The sequence below is a fragment of the Maniola jurtina genome, chromosome 13, assembly GCF_905333055.1.
Source record: "Maniola jurtina chromosome 13, ilManJurt1.1, whole genome shotgun sequence".
In the NCBI taxonomy this organism is placed as follows: domain Eukaryota; kingdom Metazoa; phylum Arthropoda; class Insecta; order Lepidoptera; family Nymphalidae; genus Maniola; species Maniola jurtina.
In genome coordinates this window covers 2213845-2240474 of record NC_060041.1, presented here as the reverse complement: position 1 = coordinate 2240474, position 26630 = coordinate 2213845, and the positions used below count along the sequence as shown (strand labels likewise).

Sequence of the window (26630 nt, the reverse complement as noted above, 5' to 3'; positions counted from 1 at the left end):
TGCCGTACATTTGTCACTAAGTAGTAAGTGCGTACATAATATGCCAATTCTTAAAGGGAAGCCGATGGGAATCGGGTTACATGGACCTTTCGCCACTGGTACTCGAGGTAAGTGTAAGTAGCCTGGTCTGGAATCTGAACAGAGTTGTCTCGGAAAGAATTTCTCAAAGGATTTACAGAAATCCATTGCGAGTGACCCTAGACTTAGAGCGAAGTCCTAAGTGAGCTAGTAAGTAAATAAATAAAAACACATTTTAATATTATTTATGTTTTTTAATTACAATCTTTAATGGTTTTTTTATCCATTAATACCTACTGGGGTGGGATCTGTTACTCTGGCGGCAGGATCCGGATGGGTAGTCTGATGCACCAGATCACTTCGTTGTTCCTGTCGTTGTCCACTACACTGAGCTCCACATTCGCTTGTGTACCCTGGAATCATTAAAAGATTTAGAGAGCAGGTATAGAGTAAGTTTTGCATAGACTATGAAAAACGTTTTTTTTTTCTCTCTCGTCTCTGGCTTTACACTGATTAGCCAATGTCAAGTTAGTAGTTATTTACAAGTTATGGAAACTATATGTATAAGTATGGACTTCGTCTGTGTACACGCAGCGCCCCTTTAGAGCGCTGCCCAGTCAGTTCCAACACCAATAAACACCAGCAGAACACAAAAACCGGCCACTTCTCACAAAAAAACACTCCATAAAAGCACCGCACGCGCGCCAGCAAACGCCACCACAGACGAAGTCCATGAGAAATGTTTCAGTTAAAAGTTATTTTAGCTAGAGAGAGAGAGAGAGAGAGAGACTTAGGTTTCTCTTTCTATGCATGCATGCATATAATGATGATGCAATCTAAGATGGAAGCGGGCTAACCTGGTAGGATTATGGCAGTTTTTATGAAACTCGTACCCCTTTGGTTTCTACAGGGCATCGTACCGGAACGTTAAATTGGTTAGCGACACGGCTTTTCCAGAAGCCTCTCACCAGCCTAGACCAGAAATTTAGTAATTATAAAATTCCAAACACCTTCCAGAAATCGAACCAAGGCCCTCCCACTAATAAGACCACAGTGCTTAACACTGCGCCAGAGCCCAGGCTCACACCACCACACGCTCAGGCCCATCTTCACAAGACTTTGTTCCCTGTTAACAAAAAAAAAGTTACGGGTAATTACCACAGCGATAAATGGTTCAATACGCCACTTAAAGCGATACTGGGCGTTCTCTCCACTCTGGATCGGGCAGGTGGGAGGTAAGGTCAAGAAGTTGCAGGTTCTGGCGTTCTGCCCCAGGTCTACAGGTACGTTGAGCTGCATGCCGCCAATATTGAAGGAAGCAGTCAATAGAGTCGTCATTTCGCTGATATTGCGGGCTGTGAACAAAAGAAACCTTTGAATTAAGTACCTACCTAAGAAAACCCCTCTTTCACGGCTTTTGTAGGTGGTAATATTTTTATGCGAGCGGTGATAGCCTAGTGGTTTAGACGTTGGTCACCTATTCGGGAGGACGGGGCTTCGATCCCGGGCACGCACCTCTAACTTTGCAGAGTTACGTGCATAATCATCACTTTAATAGCGAAGGAAACCTGTAGTTCTGCGTGGTAGGTAGATGTGCGGTCCGCAGTTGGCCACTGTGTTGGACTACAAATCCATCTAAAGATGAACGCATACTTATCCGAGCCAAACGCGTCGAAAGAGTCGAACGAAATGAATTTTAGAATTCTCTATATGAAATCTACTTCCGATTCGGACGATTCGGTGCGAGGTTTCATGAGATTTCATATACAGGATTCTAAAATTCTTTTCGTTACGCTCGTTCGACGCGTTCGGCTCGGATAAATGTGCGTTCACCTTTATACTGAGAGAAGACCCGTGCTCAGTAGTGAGCGGGCGATAGGTTGTTGGTGATGATGATATCTATATGCCCTGCTCACTTCAGTTATTCGTTTTCTGTCAAAAATTATATATTCTACAGTCTTACGATGGAAATAGATTGTAATAACTTACGTGTAGCGAAAGTAACGTCAACGATCAGATCATCTAGTTGTGGTAACAGGCAGGGAGGATTGGTACACCCATGTACAAACGCGTTCAGAGGGGGTTGTCCCCCACTGTGAATACCTGAAACAAAACACAAAATTAAATTCTTCTTCCCTGTCGTTTACACTCCTGAGTCCGGTTGACAATGATGATAATGATGTATTGGGAAAAATGGTTCAAAGCTTACATCTATTGACAGTGGTCGTGTGGGCCCATCCTTCAACGACCACAGCAAATACACAAAACACAACGATAAATACTTCATGCATTGTTTTCAAATCTGTTTCAGTTGATGCATTAACACATTACCGGCCAAATATATACTTATTTTTGTGGTAATTATCAACCAGGTGTATTATCTTAGGATCAAGTTTTCAATTAATTGAATCACAGATTTTTATACAGCGTGTTTCAAATAAAACCATCTAACATAAATCGACTAAATCCTACTAATATATTATAAACGCGAAAGTTTGTATGTATGAATGGATGGATGTATGGATGTTTATTACTCTTTAACGCAAAAACTACTGGACGGATTTGGCTGTTTGGAATGGAGACAGATTATACCCTGGATTAACACATAGGCTACTTTTTATCACGCACAGCTCAAACTACTGGATGGAACGGGCTGCAATTTGGCAAGCAGATAGCTATTTTAACATTAGACATCCGGTAAGAAAGGATTTTTGAAAATTCAACCCCTAAAGGTATACAACAGGGTTTAGAAATTTGTGCAGTCCACGCGGACGAAATCGCGGGTATAACATGACAAAATTTGAAGTATGTAGTACCAAATAGTTAGGGCCATAGATTCTTTCGTTGTCTCTGCTATTTGACAAACGTTTAAACGGTCCTTCAAGGTCATTGACGTTTTTTACGAGCTAATTTCCGCGGTCAGCGGTTTGCAGGGTTGTCACATTGGAGTTTTAAACAAATACTTTAAGTCCATATAATGATATCTTCAACGGGTTTCACGCTACGAGGCGCATTCATTTTTTTTACCCGACTAAAGTAAGCCAAAAGGTATTTTTGGTATCTACACATATCGGTCTAAAATTATTTAGCTTGCCCGGTTGTTAAGGACATTATAAAAACACCTTGTATACCTTGTGTCTTTTGTGGAAATTTTATCAACCATGTGTACACAATCTTAGCGATAAAGTTTTCAATAATCTGAGTCACGAAATTTTATATACAAGTGACCTTATTAAATTGCCATTTAATAAAGACATTATCACTTGTAAGATCTTATTCGAAAACAAATCTTTCTGTAGGTCCAAGGTACACCATCCACGGAGAGAAGTTAAGAAGTCAGTGGGCGTTAACCATTACGAGTGACCAACCAATCACAAACGAGCCATGTTTTCCATGCTTACTAACTTTTACCGCAGATAGAGTATACGGAAAACAGTTGATTATTCAGAATGGTTAAGATCCACTGCCTTTTTAGGGTTCCGTACCTCAAAAGGAAAAACGGAACCCTTATAGGATCACTTTGTTGTCTGTCTGTCTGTCAAGAAACCTATAGGGTACTTCCCGTTGACCTAGAATCATAAAATTTGGCAGGCAGGTAGGTCTTATAGCACAAAGGAATAAATCTGAAAACCGCGAATTTATGGTTACATCATTAAAAAAAAAAGTAAAACATGTTTCGATTAGTCATCGATCAAAGTAAGATAACTATACAAAGTGGAGTATCACATGAAAGGGCTTTACTAGTACATTCTAAGACAGATTTTTATTTATTTTTATGTATCGAGCAAAATGTTGAAAAAAATACCCGAGTACGGAACCCTCAGTGCGCGAGTCTGACTCGCACTTGGCCGGTTTTTTTTATTTAGAGAGCTGGGTTTCTAATGCGACCATGTGGCTCTCGGAAGTCTAGACTATATTATTGTAATACTTAAAAGTAGTTCTACATACTATTTAATGATTATTTCTACGACTTATGTTACTACGGACCGTACCGTACATACGTTTAGCTGTTGTCATTTGTAACAGAGAGGGCTCTACATTAACTTCTCTCCGTGGATAGTTTATGTTTAATTTCTATATTTTTTTGCAAGTTCATTTTTGGATATAATTTATCCGTTTGTTTTGCTCGAGCTCTCGACTCTATGAGCGGTGAAACAGAACCCACTGGAGAGGAGAGCTTTTAGCGAGCTATTCTCGGAGATTTATAAGTGTAACAGTGTAGGGGGATGGCCGGAAATACTCGTATACTTTTAAACTGCAACGCGATTGTGTTGACTCGTAACAACTTTTTAACTCCCGACCCAAAAAGAGGGGTGTTATAAGTTTGACGTGTATCTGTCTGCGGCATGGTAGTTCCTAAACTAAGGAATCGATTTTAATTTTTTTTTGTTTGAAAGGTAACTTGATCGAGAGTATTCTTAGCTATAATCCAAGAAAATCGGTTCAGCCGTTTGAAAGTTATCAGCTCTTTTCTAGTTATTGTAATCTTCACTTGTCGGGGGTGTTATAAATTTTTAATTTACACTTGTTGTTATTGTATTTCATTGGAATGTGGACTATTAACCACACAATAATAGTAAATTTTTAATTTTTCTTTCTTTCTTTCTAATTACGAGTATGTCGCAATCAAGTAACGAGAACACAAGTGTAAATTAAAAATTTATAACACCCCCGACAAGTGAAGGTTACAGTAAGAACTAGACAAGAGCTGATAACTTTGAAACGGCTGAACCGATTTTCTTGGATTATAGCTAAGAACACTCTCGATCAAGCCACCTTTCAAACAAAAAAAAACTAAATTAAAATCGGTTCACTAGTTTAGGAGCTACGATGCCACAGACAGATACACAGATACACACGTCAAACTTATAACACCCCTCTTTTTGGGTCGGGGGTTAAAAAAAGATGAGTATTTACCTGTTTGTTTAAAACGCACATAAGTGCTAAAAGTTAAACTAAGTAAAAGTCTGGGAGAGCCTAGGGAGCCAACGTCTTAACCACTAGGTTAGTCGCTTAGAAGTGTGTTTCCAGCTATATTCTACCACTTTTAAATGTAACAAACGAAGCTGGAAGCTTTTATGAAAGGTAAGTGATATGCACATATTGACCTGACCTGTATGCTGCGTCAACAATCTCGAATAGTGCGTTCGCGAAATAATAATAAAAATATTTTGACTAAAATTATAACTATAAGTATACGAGTATATTATTATTTGGATTTCAAAAAATATATTCAGTTGTGTGTTAATATGCATAGAGATAAAAATATTATGGTAAAGGTATATAGCGCATAAAGCTAATTATTCACTATAAAGGGTTTTCTTCAAATTATAGAATCGTGTTATCTCGTGATTGGTGATTCTTAAGAGGGGTCTCTCCGTCACTCGCTTCATTCAAACGTAGTTCCAATTTCATTTTAATATTAAGCAACCAAAGTACATGAAATTTTGCAGACATATTCTAGAAACTAATATCTATGTCTGTGGTTTTCCAGATTTCTGTTAAAATATTCGGTTTCATAGTTACGCGGTCTTAAAAATTTACATACAATTCTTTGAGCCCCTGTAATTTTAAAACTACATATTTTTAGAAAAATCTAAAACGCCACAGACACAGATATTAGTTTCTAAAATATATCTGCAAAATTTCATGGACTTTGGTTGCTTAATATTCAAATGAAATTGGAACTACGATTGTATGAAGCGAGTGACGGAGAAAGCCCTGTTAAGGAAATAAGTGTAAGAACAATTTTTTGTAGATAATTACGATTTTTGTTTGACATATGTAAGTATGTTATGATAAAACTTACCGTTTAGCTGGAAAATGCAAAAATCACATTTTTAGGGTTCCGTACCTCAAAAGGAAAAACGGAACCTTTAAAGGATCACTTTGTTGTCTGTCTGTCTGTCTGTCTGTCTGTGCAAAAGTGTGATCGATGGGGATTATTCACAATTCATTTAGCTTTATAGGTGTTCCCCAACATTCGTACCAAAACAGGTACCTAACTCGTTACATGTAGTTATTATCGTACACGGTGGGGGTTTACGCCACATGGCTGTTCTGTTTTATAGTGGAATAAAAATAAAACCCTCCCTAGCATAGATACAAGCACAGAATACATAATAAGACCTTCACATTCTCGTCATAACCCAGAGCCGTAAAGTAAGTTAAAAATAATCTTATTGATCTAACTATCTTATTCTTGCAATTTTTATAATAGCATTTGACGATTTTCATATAAAAAACGCTTTAACGTAAACCAAAAGCAAGCAAAATTGTGTTTTAGTAAGGGATATGCATTTAAAATATACCCTTCTCAGTCAACCTAGAAAAAAATAAAAGCATTTCCACGAGATTTAAAATAAATCTAAATCAGAGTCGCGGGCTTCAGTTCGCAAGAAATAAAGTACATCACATACTAATAGGGAAAGAGCCTGTGAAGGCGAGAACCTTTGTTGTTTTATAAAAGCTGAAAGTTTCTCTTATTGTTCCCAACACAGGGAGAAACGCTCAGGGACTATGACGTTTGAATCATCGTAGTTTTCGCAGATAACAACAACGATGTATACAGTCAAAGTATAATGTGTAATTTTTGACATTTTCTTCGTAATAGTATTAGAAATCACGTCATGCATTGTCATACATTTATTATCGTGTCAACCCCCTGCAAGATACCCTTAAACATTAAAAGCCACGACGATCAAAACTTCATAGCCGATCGTTCCTATTTGTGTTGGAAGCAATGCGCAGAGAAACTTTCAGCTTTTCTATGCTAATATTACAACAAGGTAAAGTTTGTAAGTTTGTTTATATGAAGCAATCCTCGGAACTACCGAACCGATTTTGAAAATTCTTTCACCAGTAGAAAGCTACATTATTCCCAAGTGACAGGCTATAAATTTTATTTTCAAAAAAAATTGAGATCCCAACGAAAATTATAGATAGAACTTCAATAGCTCAACGGTTGAGGAGCGGACTGAATTCCGAAAGGTCAGCTGTTCAAACCCCACCCGTTGCACTATCGTTGTACCTACTCCTAGCACAAACTTTACGCTTAGCTGGAGGGGAAAGGGGACCATTAGTTATGATTAGCATGGCTAATAATTATTAAAAAAATAATGGTAATAAGCTAACCATGCGAAGCAGGGGCGGGTCGCTAGTATAAAATAACGATGGTCTGGCCCTCACTGGCTCTTAGTCCATAACGACTGAGATAATAATATGTACCTAATTAGTTTCCTGGTTGACACTTTATCAGTTATCTCGGACGTGAAGCACGGAGGCGTTCACCTCTTGTAGTGATAAGGCTGATCACAGACTGTTGTTTTTATTTTTAAAACGGCCTTAAGCAAGCAATTATTCCTATTCCAGATACGCATTAGTATGAAAGTATGTTTGGCAGATAGGTAGGTCTTATAGCAGAAGAAAAGGAAAAAGTCCGAAAACCGTGAATTTGTGGTCACACATAGTGGATACATCACAAAAAAAATCAAAATAATATGTTCATGAACAAATAATTCGTATTTTCAATTTTCAAAGTATGATAACTATACCAAGTGGGGTATTATATTATTAAAGGGCTTTACCTGTACTTTCCAAAACAGATTTTTATTTACTTTTATGCATATTATGCATAAAAATGTTTTTGATTTATCGGTCGGCAAAAATACCCGCGTACGGAACCCTCGGTGCGTGAGTCTAACTCGCACTTGGCCAGTTTTTACCCGACTGCGGCAAAGCCAAAAGGAAGGGTAGTGATTTTAGCAGTCTATATTTATAATGTATATGTATGTATGTATGTTTGTATCCAGATTCTGTGTGTTTCACCGTAGCGCATAAACTCCCAGTAGTTTCAAAATATACCAAGCGACAGAAAAACAATTTTACTACAATATTTCAGCGTTTATTATTAAGACAATCGCAGTCGGGTTTTGTTTTCAACTTTGTTTGAAAACGCGTACCTACCTAGACTTTTATCAGTCTTTAGTAATCCTAAAGTAAAACCGGGAACAACGGGAGCTTTCCTATCCTAGTTCCCTTTGCCAGTCGTACCTCGCGCGCTGCGACGCTTGTACGCGTGTCGCCTCCTCGAATAAGTACGATACGGTGATCGGTGTATGACATAGTGATGTAAGTTCATTTTATTTGTTATCTGTGAAAGTACCTTTACCTAAGTTCATTTTATTTTTTATCTGTGATACCTAGGTGGTTTAGAATGGATGTTTTAAAAGATGTTTTTATTTCCTGTGAAACCAAATGTAGATGCCTACCTTCCATTATATCTAATGTTCTAAAAAAAACTAAATACTAACTTAATTTTTAACCCCCAACCCAAAAAGAGTGTTATAAGTGTGTATCTGTGTATCTGTCTGTGGCATCGTAGAGCCTAAACGAATGAACCGATTTTAATTTAGTTTTTTTGTTTGAAAGGTGGCTTGATCGAGAGTGTTCTTAGCTATAATCGAAGAAAATCGGTTCAGCCGTTTGAAAGTTATCAGCCCTTTTCTAGTTTTCTTATAGAGGTTTTCGTGTCGGGGTTTTTTTTTTAAATTTTGAATTATATATTAATAATTCGTAATACCTATTAAGTGTATTCGTAATAGTTAGTAATTCGTAAAATGTTAGAATTCCTAAATAATCTTTAAATTAAAACGGTGGCAGTGAATTGTCGGATGTTTTATATTTTTAGAACGTTTTTCAAATTGGAATTTGAAATGAACCGTTCTCGACGGTGGATTATTGTTTAAAATTTAATAAAAAGTGTATATTATTTAAAAACTTTTTATTAAAACTCAACAGTTAGTTTAAGACTTGAATTTTGAATATTCTTTTAATTTCATAAAGTTTAAACACCTCTTGGCCTTTTGTTGTTTTTTCAAGATGTTTCTTTATTTCTCTCTCGCCTGAAAAAGTTTTGAGAAGAAGAAAATATTTTCAAAATGGTTAAAATTATTTACCTAAGCTGAAACAAAATATTCATACCTAATAGATAAAAACTTAGGTAGGGATTTTTAAAATGTAGGTTCAAAAATCCTCGAAGCGATCACAACCCATATTATAATTAATGCAAAAACATTGTGTTTGTTTGTTGGTTTGTTAGTTTGTCTGTTCGTTTTTCAATCACGCCGCAACATAGCAATAGATTGACCTGATTTTTTAAAGGGATATAAGTAGTTGAAGTCCTGCCCGGCTAGCATGGGTAGTAGATAAAAATTATATCCCCCGATTATATCCACTGAAGTCATAGAAATCAGTGGATATAATCGGGGATATAATTTTTATCTACTGCCCATGCTAGCCGGGCTGGAGAGTGACATAGGCTTTTTACCCCGACAATCAGATCCCACAGAGTTTTACAAACCCTTGCCCACGCGAAAAAGTCGCGGGCCTTTCTTACCTAGTAGGTAGTAGACATATACGTAAAAAGCCAAAGTAAGAACAATGGAAGGTTAAAAGATAAAAGCTCCTCCACAAGAGATGCATCTCGAGAGCCGAGACCTTTATTTGACCGAGACCCAGCTATTGTTTCCATTTTCGAGTAGGTACCTATATTTCATACTAGCTAATGCCCACAACTTCATTCGCTTTTTAGGCAGAGCTCGTCAAAATTTTAAACTCACATCCGTCGGTACTTTACATACATATCCTACTCAATAATAATTGGATAATTTAATTAATCCATTTAATATGATGAAGTGTTTCAGCTTCAGATAAGTAGGTAAGTATATTAATTTAACATTGAAATTGAGAACTTTCAATGTTTGTCTATAATACGGGCGTCTGTGAGTTTAGTATTGTTTAGAGACATAAGTAATAAATCACTCCTCAAAAGTCTGTTTATGTATAGTTTGTCCTTCAATCACGTCGCATGGGAGCAACGGATCAACGTGATTTTTTCCATGGGTAGAGCTACAGATTTAGAGTGACATAGGCTATTTTTTATCTCGAAAAATTTAAAAGTGCTCACGAGATTAAAAAAACCTAAATTAACGCGATCGAAGTCGCGGGCATTATCTAGTAATTATATCAACATCCTCCGCGATGCAAGCTATCTCTGTCCTAGATTTCGTCAAAAACGATTATAGGACGTAAGGATTAACTGGGTAAAGGTAACAAACAGACGGACGGACCACACATTCGCATTTATTTTAGTATGGATTGCATTCCCGCACATTGCTGCAGTGAGTTGCGATTTGAATCCATGCTTTTTGCATAATCTTTGATTATATACTTTAGTTTTAAGTTACTCACTTGTTTACCATTTAATTCAGTTAAGAAAAAATACTTAGATTATGTAAGGTAACTTTAATATGCGTTATTCAGGAGCATACTTTAAAAAATTTTACTTAACTTAAACTTTTGTAAAGATTAATAATAACGGTCAAGGTTTCCGTAATATTACGGAATACTAAATATGTACTTTTTAATATTAAGTTATTTTATTATTGGGGACACATTCCGTTAAAATTTCAACTCTCTTACCTTTATGAGATACAGCCACTGACCGACAGACAGAGGTGGACGGACAGACGGACGGACAACGGAGGCTTAGTAATAGCTCAGTTAAGGGTAGCCTTCGGGTCCGGAACCTCTAAAAAGTAACCCTGTTGATGGTCACACTATCAAGAGAGTATAGTCGACCGGAAAATTAAATGAATTCTATCTTAAAACCGACACCACACGGGGGAGTTTCGTGGAAATATTTGAACAATGAAATTGCCGACATTACTTTTTTTGCTATAAACCAAACATTTTCCTTATAAAGTAAATAGAGTCGCAGGTAATTGGTTCGTTCCTGTGGGTACACACTGCCGCAAATTGGGTGTACCTGATCAAAAATGAAATGAAATAATTTCTTCATCTCATCATCATCATTATTATCAACAAATAGACGTCCACTGCTGGACGTAGATAGATAGAAGTCTTTATTGCACACAAAAACATGTAAAGGAACACAACACAGAAACAGAAAATACAATTGTGTGCAAAGGCGGCCTTATTGCTTAAAGCAATCTCTACCAGGCAACCTTTACTGGAAGGAGAAGCTAGTGTTGGGCATAGGTATATTGTAGGGACTTCCACTCGCCACGGTCTTGCGCCGCTTGGATCTAAGGGCTCTTTGCGACTCGTTTGATGTCGTCTGTTTACCTAGTGGGGTCTTCCAACGCTGCACTTTACGGCGTGGGGTCGCCATTCTAGCACCTTGGGACCCCAACGTCTATATGTTTTTCGAACTATGTGGCCCGCCCATAGCCACTCCAGCTTCGCATATGTTCAGTAATGTCGGTTACTCTGGCTCTCTTACGGATCTCCTCATGTCTGATTTGAGCAGTTAAAGAAATGCCAAGCATAGCCCTCTCCATCACTCGCTGAGCGACTCTGATTCTTACGAGGCCCATAGTTAGCGACCATGTCTCGGATCCACATTACTGGCAACACGTACTGTTTGAAGACTTTGGTCTTAAAGCACTGAGGAAATTCGGAGTTCCATCCATCCATCCATCAGCCTGTATGCGTCCACTGCTGGACATAGGCCTTTCCAAGAGCGCGCCACCAAACACGGTCCTCCGCCACCTTCTTCAGGTCATCGGTCCAGCGGGCAGGAGGTCGTCCCACACTGCGCTTACCGGTACGCGGTCTCCACTCCAGAACACGTCTGCCCCATCCTCCGCGATGCAAGCTATCTCTGTCCTAGATTTCGTCAAAAACGATTATAGGACGTAAGGATTAACTGGGTAAAGGTAACAAACAGACGGACGGACCACACATTCGCATTTATTTTAGTATGGATTGCATTCCCGCACATTGCTGCAGTGAGTTGCGATTTGAATCCATGCTTTTTGCATAATCTTTGATTATATACTTTAGTTTTTAACCCCCGACCCAAAAAGAGGGGTGTTATAAGTTTGACGTGTGTATCTGTGTATCTGTGTGTCTGTGTATCTGTGTATCTGTGTATCTGTGTATCTGTGTGTCTGTGTATCTGTGTATCTGTGTATCTGTCTGTGGCATCGTAGCGCCTAAACGAATGAACCGATTTGAATTTTCTTTTTTTTGTTTGAAAGGTGGCTTGATCGAGAGTGTTCTTAGCTATAATCCAAAAAAATTGGTGCAGCCGTTTAAGAGTTATCAGCTCTTTTCTAGTTTTCTTGTATAAAAGAAGGTTACATAACCGTTAGGTTCATAATATTATGTCAATTGACAAATGTCAAGCTGTCAAGATGGACGTTGCCTAAATACATAATATTTATTTGAAAATGATGTTTTGGTGGAAAACTCAGATACTTTGGATCGTAGGCGCGGAATGTTATGTCGGGGGTGTTATAAATTTTTAATTTACACTTGTGTTATATAATATAGAGTTATTCTTATCTTGTATTTATTCAGCCCCGACCTTATTTACACAAACAAGCGGGAGCTTTGGCAACGACGCGAAGTTTTTCATTTTTAATATAAAAATACTTTGCGTTTGTATTTTTTCATATTTATGTACCTAAGGAATAGCAAATAAATAATAATATCGAGGAACTCTGTGATGTTAAACATGGTCTAATTATTTTTAAAAGTTATTGTTTTGGTATTAATTATTTATTTATAGATAACTAGATAATGGCCGTGACTTCGTCCAAGTGGATTTAGGTGTTTGAAAACTCTGTGAGATCTCTTCAATTCATCATCATCATCATCATCATCAGCCTGTGGACGTCCACTGCTGGACATAGGCCTTCCCTAAAGAGCACCACCACACCCGGTCCTCAGCCTTCCTCATCCAGCCACTTCCCGCCAGCCGCTTAATATCATCGGTCCATCGTGCTGGAGGGCGTCCCACACTACGTTTGCTTAAACGCGGTCTCCACTCAAGGACTTTCCGGCTCCAACGGCCATCACCTCTACGACAAGCATGACCTGCCCACTGCCACTTCAGCTTGCTAATAGTTTGGGCTATGTCAGTGACCTTGGTTCTCCTGCGGATCTCCTCATTTCGGATCTTATCCCTCAGGGAAACTCCTAACATAGCCCTCTCAAGTTGCAAGTAGAGCTCATTTGCAGCTAGTTTTGTCACATTATGATACCATATCCGAAATATGGTTAGTTCTGAGTTATTCAAGATTTAAAAATTTAAATCGAAACCACCAGTTTTCAAATTAAAATATACCCTTGTGGTGAATTATACGGACTTTTGTTTATTAATTTATAGTTTTATGTTAGGCAAATAACCACAAAATTATTCAAAACCAAAAATAACTAGAGAACACCGCTATTTTTAAGTTAACTCTAAAAAACCAAGTATTATTTTACGAAAAATACAAGACAAACAGACAGTCACAACAGACAACGAAGTGATCCTTTAAGAGGAACTCTAAAAATGAAGTGTGCAATACGACCAACCATTTATACATTCTACCCTCATAAAGAGGGTATGAGAGAGTGATGAGGGACATTTATTCGGAAGTTTAACACGGTCGCCACATGGCAAGACCTACATTTCATATTTTATGTCTATTTGCAGGGTAGTCAAGGATTTGTAAGGATTGAAGTATAAGGACTTCTATTTTCTGTTTGAGGGACTCAATTTTTTTTAAAGATTCTTACTCGTGCTAATCTTCACTAATATTCCCCTCTCCCCTACAACTAAGGGTAAAGCTTGTGCTAGGAGTACGTATGACAATAGTGATAAGGTTGAGGTTGAACCACTGACCTTTCGGATTTCATTCCGGTCCTTTAACGATTTTTGAACAGTATGTATTTTTTAGAAAATTCTACTTGGACGAAAGGCATCATCTTTTTGGTAAGTGCAGGGATAGCTTGCATGGAGATGACTGTCAGACTCACACACTAAGGGTTCTGTAGATCTGTACCATCGTACAAGATATACCTAACACCTTTATTTAGAAATCTGCAAATTAATGGATCAGCGCCATCTTAGCCAAGCTTAGTAATAGCACTAGGGTCCCGTTACGGTACCCTACGAAACCCTAAAACCGAAATCCACGAAAACGGGCACTATCTACTTTTATATAAAAAGCCACAAGGTAATCCTTTCTTTTAAAGTTCTAGCTCTGAGCTTTTTCTCATACCTTTTCCTTTATCAGTAGGTACCTGTGTCATTCAAAGGGCAAAAAGGTTCTAAGAGTTGACATGAAAGAACTGTTAGTAGCGACTAATTAAAGGAAGGCTTTGTCTAACGAGCCCCAAGGAGGCTTGCCGCTTACCTGACCTCGATGCTGGCGTAGCTAAGTACTGCTTAGCGTCTACATATGACCTACAAACTACTAACCCCCCGTCCACACACTGCTCTACTCGCGCAATTTATGGCGCGACGCCGCACTAGGTCGCTTGCCTTTGCAACGCGATGGACGTTGAAACTGTGGCAGCGTGCGCGCTTTTGCATACTTAAGGTGCCCACGCACTTGAACTGAACTGCAGCTGAACTGCGCGTCGCGGCAGCGCCCCGCACGATATTCTCTCCAGCCGTGACGCGCGGCAGTGACGCGCTACGCGGTACGCGCATCACGGCTGGAGAGAATATCGTGTGGGGCGCTGCCGCGACGCGCAGTTCAGTTCAAGTGCGTGGGCACCTTTACCGAGAAAATAGGAAGCGATGGGCATGAACGAAGAACATGCGAGTCACGCGGCCACACTACGTCTCTGCCTCCGTTCCTCGCTCCTTCCCATGCCACACGGGCAGTGTGTGGACGGGGGGTAACGTATGTTAGGTATGTTAGGGTGTAACCAGAATGCTAGCAAAAACTTAGCGTTATTATTATACTACCTAAACACAGTCCAATGCCAATAACAATTTGCCTTATCTTGTAGTTTTAGTGACCTTACTATTTTTCAAACCCGCAATGTATAGCGTGCAAAACTCGGGTCATTGCCCCACCTACGACTCGGCATTGACTCCGAGTGATATTTACGTTCATTAACCTCAGGCGTCGTTAGATATTTTATTTGCAATATATTGAGAACTTTTAAAAACACTTAAAGGATTTCATAATTATTTTTTTCGCGTTTTTTTGTACTATCACCTGTTTTCATTATTGCTAGCACCCTGCATAGCTGACTGTAGCTGCTGTTGTTATGATGTTATGAGCTTTTCAACAGGCAAAAAACCAGCCAAATGCGAGTCGTAATCTCACTTGACCGTTTTATTTTTTATTATTTGTTACATATTTAGCCACAAATTCACGCCTTTCGGATTTTTGGAGCTTACATGATTAACTCACGACAATTTTGAAACCCCGACCCAAAAAGAGGGGTGTTATAAGTTTGACGTGTGTATCTGTGTATCTGTCTGTGGCTTTGTAGCTCCTAAAAGAATGGACTGATTTTAATTTAGTTTTTTTTTGTTTGAAAGGTGGCTCGATGGAGAGTATTAGCTATAACCGAAGAAAATCGGTTCAGCCGTTTGAAAGTTATCAGCTCTTTTCTAGTTTTCTTATAGAGGTTTTTGTGTCGGGGGTTCTTTTTTTTTTTTTTTTTAAAAGAATATTAGCCATGTTGAATGTTGAATGACTAATATTCCTCTTTCCTCTCCAACTAAGCGTCAGGCTTGTGCTAGGAGTAGGTACGACAATAGTGCAACGGGCGGGGTTTGAACCGTCCGTCGACCTTTCAGTTTTCAGTCCACTCCTTTACCGGTTGAGCTATTGAGGCTCTTTATTTAAGTTATAGTTATACTAATGTAAACACTCAGTAGTGCTGTCAATCAGTTGTCAATTAATTGTCATATGTGTATATATATGTATATATGTATGTGTATATATATATACATATATATGTATATGTATGTATATATATATATGTGTATGTATATATATATGTATATACAATAAATGATAATATATATATAATATCTTTTCTACCCTACTAATAATTCTTTTTTCTTTTTTGGTTGCTTTTTATATCTGTGATTAAATCTAATATGCACTGTTTCGTTGTCAGGTCGTGACACCAGGGCTCTGCCTGAAAATCAGCGCTGCAGTAGTCAAATACTGCAGCATCTTGCTGAGGCAGAGCCCTTTTAGCTCACAGACACAGCAATAGGATAATGGTGTTTTCTAGTTTTGAGTTTGATTTATATTCGAGTTTGATTATATCTTTGTTGTTATTCTTGTTCTTTTTTTTTTGTTTTTGTGTGTGATTCTGTATATGAGAGCTGAATAAACCTTTATTTATTTATTTATTTATTTATTTAATTAAGCAAGCTACAAACGAGATACGAGTAAACGACAAACAAGATACGAGTAAAACGCAGCCTTATGCTAATTGATCAAACAATAAAACACATTAATTGAAAGACCGCAAACTATTTCACTACTTAGTTCGCATCGAAACTATTCAGCGAGCCGGGCGAAAGTTCAATAAATCAATTCAACTATTTTGTTTGATATTCAGAACACCCACTTGCATTTTATTCGAGCAAGTTTGGCGCTGAAAAGTTTTCACGCAAGCGATACGGCATCGCTCTGATTCGAACCATCTCTCCTTATGAAACTTTTGAAAGTAAGTAGTACCTATTGTAGTAGGACTTCGTCTGCGATGGCGTTTGCTGGCGCGCGTGCTGTGCTTGTTTGGAGTGTTTTTTTTTGTTAAGAGTGGCTGGTTTTTGTGTTAGTTGGTGTTTTTTGGTGGTGGAACTGACTGGGAAGCGCTCTAAAGGGGCACCGCGCGTATGTCGGCGGGCGCCGGCGCAGACGGAGTCCATACTTGTATAAATTCAATAACTTGAAAATATCACAAACTTGACATTGGCTAATCAGAGTAAAGCCAGATTTAAAGAAAAAAAAAAACCTATTGTAGTGAATCCTAACAAACGATTGAGTCAGATTGATCACTAGTTTTAGAGCACAATCATCATTATCAATCGATAGATGTCTACTACTGGTCATAACTCTTTTGTAGGGACTTCCTCACACTACGGTCTTTTGCCGCCTGCATCCAGCCTCTTCTGAGGGGTCTCTCCGTCACTCGCTCCATACAAACGTAGTTCCAATTTCATTTGAATGTTAAGCAACCAAAGTCCATGAAATTATGCAGATATGTTCTAAAAACTAATATCTATGCCTGTGGTTTTCCAGATTTCTGTTAAAATATTCGGTTTCAAAGTTACGCGGTCTTAAAAATTCACATACAAGTCTTTGAGCCCCTGTAATTTTAAAACTACATATTTTTAGAGAAATATGAAACACCACAGGCACAGATATTAGTTTATAGAATATGTCTGCAAAATTTCATGGACTTTGGTTGCTTAATATTCAAATGAAATTGGAACTACGATTGTATGGAGTAAGTGACGGAGAGAGCTCTGTTAAGACTATAAAGTAATAAAGTCATCGAACAGTGCGTGTTACCAATGATGACATATGGATTCGAAACATATAGGCACTTTTAAGTATATGGTATTATACCTATGATATCTTCAACGTCCCTGTAAACCAACATTATACGAATCGTAGCTTTCAGTGATACCTATTAATTTTTAATGAAGGCAGTCCTTTCAGTAATTAAGACTGAACTCAGCTGGGAAAAGCGGTGCATAAATTATTATGACTTGGCTAAAATTGTAGTACTCGCAAAATTAGTAATTAGACCTGTGACCTTTACAACGAAACCATTAACAACAGCTCCTGAAACTAGCATTGCCAACAGTTTTCCATACCGTATTTAGTTTCTATTTAATTTTTCTTGTACAAAACGGTCCTTCCAGCATCAGTTTTCCCCTCTAACTTTAATATGGGTACTTACCTACCTTCAAGTCAAGAGTATACATATTAAGTAGGCATCTTCTAGGCAAGCGCGCTGCATCTTAGGCTGCATCATCACTTGCCAGCAGGTCTGATTGCTGCCAAGCGCTGGTCCTTATTTTTTAAACCCGACCCAAAAAGAGGGGTGTTATAAGTTTGACGTGTGTATCTGTGTATCTGTCTGTGGCATTGTAGCTCCTAAACTAATGAACCGATTTTAATTTAGTTTTTTTGTTTGAAAGGTGGCTTGATCGAGAGTGTTCTTAGCTATAATCCAAGAAAATCGGTCCAGCCGTTTGAAAGTTATCAGCTCTTTTCTAGTTACTGTAACCTTCACTTGTCGGGGGTGTTATAAATTTTTAATTTACACTTGTAAGTTACTCACTTGTTTACCATTTAATTCAGTTAAGAAAAAATACTTAGATTATGTAAGGTAACTTTAATATGCGTTATTCAGGAGCATACTTTAAAAAATTTTACTTAACTTAAACTTTTGTAAAGATTAATAATAACGGTCAAGGTTTCCGTAATATTACGGAATACTAAATATGTACTTTTTAATATTAAGTTATTTTATTATTGGGGACACATTCCGTTAAAATTTCAACTCTCTTACCTTTATGAGATACAGCCGCTGACCGACAGACAGAGGTGGACGGACAGACGGACGGACAACGGAGGCTTAGTAATAGCTCAGTTAAGGGTAGCCTTCGGGTCCGGAACCTCTAAAAAGTAACCCTGTTGATGGTCACACTATCAAGAGAGTATAGTCGACCGGAAAATTAAATGAATTCTATCTTAAAACCGACACCACACGGGGGAGTTTCGTGGAAATATTTGAACAATGAAATTGCCGACATTACTTTTTTTGCTATAAACCAAACATTTTCCTTATAAAGTAAATAGAGTCGCAGGTAATTGGTTCGTTCCTGTGGGTACACACTGCCGCAAATTGGGTGTACCTGATCAAAAATGAAATGAAATAATTTCTTCATCTCATCATCATCATTATTATCAACAAATAGACGTCCACTGCTGGACGTAGATAGATAGAAGTCTTTATTGCACACAAAAACATGTAAAGGAACACAACACAGAAACAGAAAATACAATTGTGTGCAAAGGCGGCCTTATTGCTTAAAGCAATCTCTACCAGGCAACCTTTACTGGAAGGAGAAGCTAGTGTTGGGCATAGGTATATTGTAGGGACTTCCACTCGCCACGGTCTTGCGCCGCTTGGATCTAAGGGCTCTTTGCGACTCGTTTGATGTCGTCTGTTTACCTAGTGGGGTCTTCCAACGCTGCACTTTACGGCGTGGGGTCGCCATTCTAGCACCTTGGGACCCCAACATCTATATGTTTTTCGAACTATGTGGCCCGCCCATAGCCACTCCAGCTTCGCATATGTTCAGTAATGTCGGTTACTCTGGCTCTCTTACGGATCTCCTCATGTCTGATTTGAGCAGTTAAAGAAATGCCAAGCATAGCCCTCTCCATCACTCGCTGAGCGACTCTGATTCTTACGAGGCCCATAGTTAGCGACCATGTCTCGGATCCACATTACTGGCAACACGTACTGTTTGAAGACTTTGGTCTTAAAGCACTGAGGAAATTCGGAGTTCCATCCATCCATCCATCAGCCTGTATGCGTCCACTGCTGGACATAGGCCTTTCCAAGAGCGCGCCACCAAACACGGTCCTCCGCCACCTTCTTCAGGTCATCGGTCCAGCGGGCAGGAGGTCGTCCCACACTGCGCTTACCGGTACGCGGTCTCCACTCCAGGACACGTCTGCCCCATCGGCCGTCGGTTCTGCGACAGACATGACCTGCCCATTGCCACTTCAGCTTGCTAATCCTTTGAGCTATGTCGGTCGCTTTTGTTCTTCTGCGAATTTCCTCGTTCCGGATTTTATCCCTGAGAGTAATACCCAACATAGCTCGCTCCATAGCGCGCTGAGCGACCTTTAGCTTGTGGACGAGGCCAACTGTCAGTGTCCACGTTTCTGCTCGGAAATTCGGAGTTATAATATGCATAATAAAACTTATATCACCAATATTTTTCAATAATAGGTACGTAGACATGTCAACGATTTGCGTGATTATTTAAGAGGGGTCTCTCCATCACTCGCTCCATACAAACATAGTTCCAATTTCATTTGAATAAGCAACCAAAGTTCATGAAATTTTGCAATCATTTTTTTAGAAACTAATATCTATGCCTGTGGTTTTCCAGATTTCTGTTAAAATATTCGGTTTCAAAGTTACGTGGTCTTAAAAATTCACATACAAATCTTTGAGCTCCTATAATTTTGAAACTACATATTTTTAGAAAAATCTAAAACACCACAGGCACAGATATTAGTTTATAGAATATGTCTGCAAAATTTCATGGACTTTGGTTGCTTAATATTCAAATGAATTTGGAACTACAATTGTAAGGAGTAAGTGACGGAGAGAGCCCTGTTAAGGTCGCGATTACATCTGTAAGTTTTAATTGACAACAAATTACTAAGGTACAAGAATGTTTTCGTTAGTGAATTTGTCGTAAGTTACTTACAGGCCCTTAAAGACGGTTAGTTAAAAATTAGGTTTTTAAGTTCGTTTAGCTCATGCAAGGCTATCAACATGTCCCATCCTCGTATCGAGCTGACCTCAAATCCAGTTCAGCGCCCACGGGCCAGCCAGCCAGTGAGCCAGAAACGCTGATATCAATTAAAAATGTTACGTAGGTACCTACTACAAATTCTACTACCCTCATGATCGGCTTATGTTCTTCAAATTAAAATCTAAAAAAACATTTGAAAAATAATTTAACTAAATGTTTATTCAGTATTTGGTTTTGGGTCAACGTTCACACAAAATTCCAGGTTCGTAACTCATTTCGTCTACGAGCTAGAGACCTGTGACACACGGACAGACAGACAAACGGACAGACAGGCAGTAAAACGGACGGATATACAGACAGATAGACAGACAGCAGAGTGACTTTAAGAGGGCTCCGTTTTTACCCTTTGGGTAAGGAAACCCTAAAAATTATCAGTCAGTATTAAATAACACAGTGAGTAAGTATTTTTTTTTGGACTTTCCAATTAATTGTAACTATCAAAAATTAAAATTTCATGATAATTAATTGTAAATTAAAACCAGTAACATTAGTTTAGTTTTTACATCTATCGGTACTGTTAAGATAAGCATGTCGGTGACGCGACCTTAAAGTTTCTTCCTAACCCAAAATCTCCTAACGCGCCTAAAATAGTTTTTCATTTCCAGACCATGAGAGTAAGGGAATAGCACACACCATCCTTTTTAACTTTCGTGAAGCGTTGATTCCACAAAAGGATGGTCCCAGATTTTCCGGACGGTTGAAAACCCTTCTTTCATGCCCAAGAAAAGTTCCTAGCTTTATTTCTCTGCTCCAATAAGTTTCTTTATGTAAATATATTTCTTGTAATAGCCTTTCGCATCACCAAGTTATCATGCTTCACTTATTGCCCTAACTACAAAGTTACTACTTTTATTGTGAAAGATTTATCCCTTTTTTAATACTCGGTTTTTTGGGATTCGATGTGGTTAGGTATTCCTTGTGATACGGTTTCATAAAAAATATCTTAATTCTTTTATATTTTGTTAGTTTACACCGTGGGGTTAGAATAGAATAGAATAGATTTTTATTCAAATAGACTTTTACAAGTGCTTTTGAATCGTCAAATAATTTACCACTAGTTCGGAATGCCGTTCCTACCGAGAAGAACCAGCAAGAAACTCGGCGGTTATTCAAGGGGCGGACCAACAATTTCTCGAAAGCCCGGCAACGCATTGGCGGTACTCTGGTTCTGGTATAAGTAAAAAAATACAACTATCGTGAAAAAGGTACAGTGTGACTATTATTATGTGTAACGTGTGATTATAACGTAATTAATGGTAGGGATCACCACTCTCAGCAATGAGGGCTATAACGCAGTGAGAGAAAGAGTGAGCCTGCAATAAGTAAAGTACTTTTATTTTCAAAAACCAAATTAAATATTTGAATGAAAGCGTTTCATAAGTGAAAAACCGAAGTTTTTCACTTATGAAAGTCGGCTGGCGACTGCAGTTTTGTGGGAAGGCGGCGGGCGTCTATTGAAATTCAAAAGCACACCAACTTCAAAAGAAACCGCTAACAAGCCTTGCCGTATTTAAAAAGATGCATTAAATATTATGTTATAATGAATCCCTGAAAGGGTATAGAGGAATCTAAATAAATATTAAAGGACAAGTGTAAATTAAAAATTTACAACGCCCCGACAAGTAAAGGTTACAGTAACCAGAAAAGAGCTGATAACTTTCAAACGGCTGAACCGATTTTCTTGGATTATAGCTAAGAACACTCTCGATCAAGCCACCTTTCAAACAAAAAAACTAAATTAAAATCGGTTCATTAGTTTAGGAGCTACGATGCCACAGACAGATACACAGATACACACGTCAAACTTATAACACCCCTCTTTTTGGATCGGGGGTTAAAAAGCTGACTGACTGAGCTGCAAAGCTCAAACTACTGGACGGCTCGGGTTGAAAGGCATGCAGATAGCTATTATGACGTAGACATTCTCTAAGAAAGGATTTTTGAAATTTCAACACCTAAGTGGGTAAAAAAGGGGTTTGATATTGTATGGTCCACGCGGATGAAGTCACAGGCAAAAGCTAGTCAGAAGATAATGAGTAAAATTTATTGTCGTAGGTTAATGATACAAAGCAAGTTTAATGAACTGCACCAGTTTAGCTTTATCAGAGGAAGTTTCCTTATCAAAAAGTTAGGATGTTTGTTTAAAAAATTCTCTCTATTAATAATAATTGAGTTTACCACTACTATATTACTGAATAATATCATTTTTTGCGTTCCGAAAAGTAATTTGTTTTTCAACCTACGTATTCTTACATTAGTGAGATTTGGGCAGTTTTGCTCTCATTTGAATACTAACCAAATTGTATAGCTATACGTTCAAAGAAAGTTCTATGCCTTGTGGTTTTCCAGATTTCCATTAAAATATTTTGTTTCAAACTTACAGGGCCTCAAAAATTTACATACAAATCTTCAAACTCGTGTTACTTTAAAACTAGGTATTTTATGGAAATCTGGCAAATCACAGACATAGGTATTACTTTCTTAAATGTCTGCAAAGTTGAATCGAGTTTGATTGATTATTCAAATGAGAACCAAATTACGTTTGTATGGAGCGAGTGACGGAGAGACCACCATAAATATTATTTTCACCACTATATTAACGTTGGAAATTACCGTTATAAGGCCGGAAAAATATAAAATGATAAGATAATTATTTTTACTTCGGGTCTCGGGTCAACATTATCTGCGCCATCATTATGACCCCCTATAAAGCGTAGGGCACTAAATCAAGCAACAGGCTATCGGCACGCGAGTGATAAAACTAAATAAGCCTTTCAAGCAGGCGTTATCAATTACTAGCTGACGCCCGCGACTTCGTCCGCGTGGATTTAGGTTTTTCGAAATCCCGTGGGAACTCTTTGGTTTTCCGGGATAAAAAGTAGCCTATGTGCTAACCCAGGATATAATCTATCTCCATTCCGAATTTCAACCAAATCCGTCGAGTGGTTTTTGCGTGAAGGAGTAACAAACATACACACACACACTTCAAAATAACTAACTATAGGCAACTTTTTATCCCGGAAAATCAAACTTCCTACAAGATTTTTTTTAAATCCTAGATCCACGCGGACGAAGTCGCTGGCATTATCTAGTTAAGAATTGTGGTCATAAAACCATTTCATTCATTTATTTATAAAAACAAATTATTAAACCTTCATTTAAATTATTACCTAAATCAAACCTAAATTCTTACGTATCTAATAAAGTCAGTGACATGGCATTAGCATGTAACGGTTATCATTCGGTGGCAAAGGTTGAACGTTGACACAATCTATTGTTACAATTTCTTACTTAGTACCACTGACCTCTAACTAATACAACTGCGCTGGACCTGCGATTGGCGACTCTGTTTTTGAAGCAACTTGATTTTTGCTTTGGCGCTGATAGCGACAGTGAGCGTCATAAGCGTACCTACTCGGAAATGAATTAATGTGTTAGTGATAAAACGTCTGTCAATATGAGGACCATTTTAATTCCCGGCACGCTTGGTATGGTCTGGTGGGTGCTTCAAATCGGTGCAAAAAAACTGTGATTGTGTAGGTATGGCACGCCATATCTAGCGTACTTATCTAAGTATTTCTTTAAATAAAATTATTGCATATAAAGACTCTAACAAGAACGTTAGCAAAAACGAAGACAGGTGATAGTACTGATGATTACTGATAAGATACCATAAAAAAACTACAAATTAAAAAAAAACCTGTATTTTTTTAAAAGTTCACAATAGGTTGATTAAATTTAAAAAAATATTAAATCCTAGTATATTACAAATAAAACATCTGAATTAGTAAATAGGTCACTCGAAGTCAATGTCGCGTTGTAGGTGAAGCATTGACTCGAGCTTTGCACGCTATACAATGCGGGTTTGAAAAACACTAAATCACTAAAACTACAAGATAAGGCAAATGGTTATTGATATTGGATAATAACGCTAAAGTTTTTGCTAGAACGGGTTACATCCCATATAATATTTATGTTGGTTTTCATGAAATAAATTATCATGCACTCCATTTCATTTCAATCAATCCATTCCGACCCAATCACGTTATTTAGATAAACTAAAATTCAAAAAAGTTTCCCTTCCTCAATAAAAAAGTTTCGCAAACCCGTCGGAAACTTTGTCGTAATAAAGTTAGCCAATTAACATGTAAATCAGGGCATGTGTTTAAGACGTCAAGAATCTCGAGATTAGGTACTTTGAATTGGATTATCTACTTCAAATATAATTTTGACTTCTCCCTATTCGAACCCTTTGAGTAAGTAAGTATGTTACCTGATTTGTTAAGAGGGCTCTCTCCGTCACTCGTTTCATACAATCGTAGTTCCAATTTCATTTGAATATTAAGCAACCAAAGTCAATGAAATTTTGCAGACATATTCTAGAAACTAATATCTATGTCTGTGGTTTTCTAGATTTCTGTTAAAATATTCGGTTTCAAAGTTTCGCGGTCTTTCAAATTTTCATACAAATCTTTGAGCGTCTGTAATTTTAAAACTACATATTTTTAGAAAAATCTAAAACACCACAGACACAGATATTAGTTTCTAGAATATGTCTGCAAAATTTCATGGACTTTGGTTGCTTAATATTCAAATGAAATTGGAACTACGATTGTATGAAACGAGTGACGGAGAGAGCCCTGTTAAGATGTTTGCGAAATAAAACTTATGTGGTTATTCTAAGTGCCTACCTAAGCTACTTAGGTAGGAAAACAGTTAACACCATGAGGTAACATAACAATCCTGCTTGCCTGAGAACTCTCCAAAATACTTAGTCTGTCAATCCATATATGGCCAGCGTGGTGGGCTAAACCATTCTCATCTGAGAGGAGATTCTTATTCAGTAGGGTTAGCGATGGATATACAGAACAAATAAATAAGGTCTCTAGTAGGAGCTTCCACACGCCACGGTCTTTCGCCGCCTTTCTAAAGCTTACTACACACTGATAGATGGACGGACAGATGAACGTAGACGAACGGATGGAGAGCGGAGGCTTAGGGTCATAATATATGTCAGTCTTCTGGTACGGAACCCTAGAAACCTATCCATACTAATATTATAAATGCGAAAGTGTGTCTGTCTATCTGTCTGTCTGCTACCTTTTCACGGCCCAACAGTTTAACCGATTTTGACGAAAAGTACACAGATAGCTTATATCGCGGGGATGGACATAGGCTACTTTTTATCTCAGAAAATCAAAGAGATGGGAGATCCCACGGGATTCCTAAATACCCAGCCGCTTAACCGATTTGCATGAAATTTGGAACCGAGGTAGCTTGCGTCCCTGCAATTTTTTTATCCCAATAAACAAATAGTTCCCATGGGATATTTAAAACCGAAATCCACGCGGACGAAGTCGCGGGCATCCTCTACTTTATAATATTTTGCGCTTTTGCAAATAGGCTAGGTACGCTTCCCTCGTATACTAATCAGGATTCCTTCATCCAAGTATTGTCGTCATCATTTAATTAATAGCCGCGGGAACATAATATTATTACCTAGTAAGTCATAGTACACATAGTTCCCTGACATATAAAATTCCCGAGAGATTCTCGAACGAGGCTGCGGCGTGATTGTTTAATGAACTGTAACACACTTTGCATCTACTTGTTACACGGCTTCGGATTAGGGTTGTCAAGTGTCTGAAAAAAAAAATAATACCAATTCTTTCTACAGTCAATTAAAATTCGTACTTAATTGTTTAAGCTTTTTGAACACACGGAATTACACGAAACAACGAATAAATAAATTGTATACATAACGACCCACTAAAAAAAATATCTACTTAATCATAAAATCGATCGTAGTGAATTAAAGTCTGAAAACTTGAACTTGAAAAGTTTCTTCAAAAATTCCCTGAGAACCCTTTGATTTTTCAGCATAAAGAGTATTCGGAATATATAGAAATATAGATATTTTTTCGGAGTAAAAATACATTTAATTACATTGTTATCTGTATGATAGAGAATTCGTGTGTAAAATACTGAATTTTAAAATTAAAACAACAACATCTACCAATCAGTGCCTGCATCTGACACCCCTATTACTGAGTTCCTTCAACGTGGTTATGTGGTGTAAAGTACGGGAAAATGCGGTGTAGTTACGTCAAGTTAGGAAATACATAATAAGTATATACAGTCGCGTGTACATAATTAAGAACGACGATCTACTTGATGGCAAATGTAGAACTAATTATTA

At 37.9% G+C, this 26630-nt stretch overlaps 2 protein-coding genes across 2 annotated transcripts in view; one reads left to right on the top strand and one right to left on the bottom strand.

Moving 5' to 3' along the window:
• Positions 1–329: 329 nt before the first annotated feature.
• Positions 330–2334, bottom strand: LOC123871273. The gene is made up of 4 exons (XM_045914976.1): positions 2228–2334; positions 2008–2121; positions 1177–1373; positions 330–431 (listed from the first exon to the last, which is right to left on the bottom strand). The coding sequence occupies exons 1-4, from the start codon at positions 2307–2309 to the stop codon at positions 330–332; spliced, it is 495 nt and encodes a 164-aa protein (XP_045770932.1). The 5' UTR covers positions 2310–2334.
• A 5735-nt stretch (positions 2335–8069) lies between these two features.
• The window catches only part of LOC123871272 (somatomedin-B and thrombospondin type-1 domain-containing protein-like), a 67398-nt gene continuing 48837 nt past the window's right edge, over positions 8070–26630 (top strand). The window contains exon 1 of the mRNA XM_045914975.1: positions 8070–8148. The gene's annotated coding sequence lies outside the window, so the exon portion shown is untranslated. The remainder of the gene's footprint in view (positions 8149–26630) is intronic.

Coding starts and splice junctions, on each gene's coding strand:
- LOC123871273 (XM_045914976.1), bottom strand. CDS start 2,309: ATGCATGAAGTATTTATCGTTGTGTTTTGTGTATTTGCTGTGGTCGTT. Junction 1,374..2,007: donor TGACGTTACTTTCGCTACAC/GTAAGTTATTAC, acceptor TTTTGTTCACAG/CCCGCAATATCAGCGAAATG. Junction 432..1,176: donor TTGAACCATTTATCGCTGTG/GTAATTACCCGT, acceptor TAATGATTCCAG/GGTACACAAGCGAATGTGGA.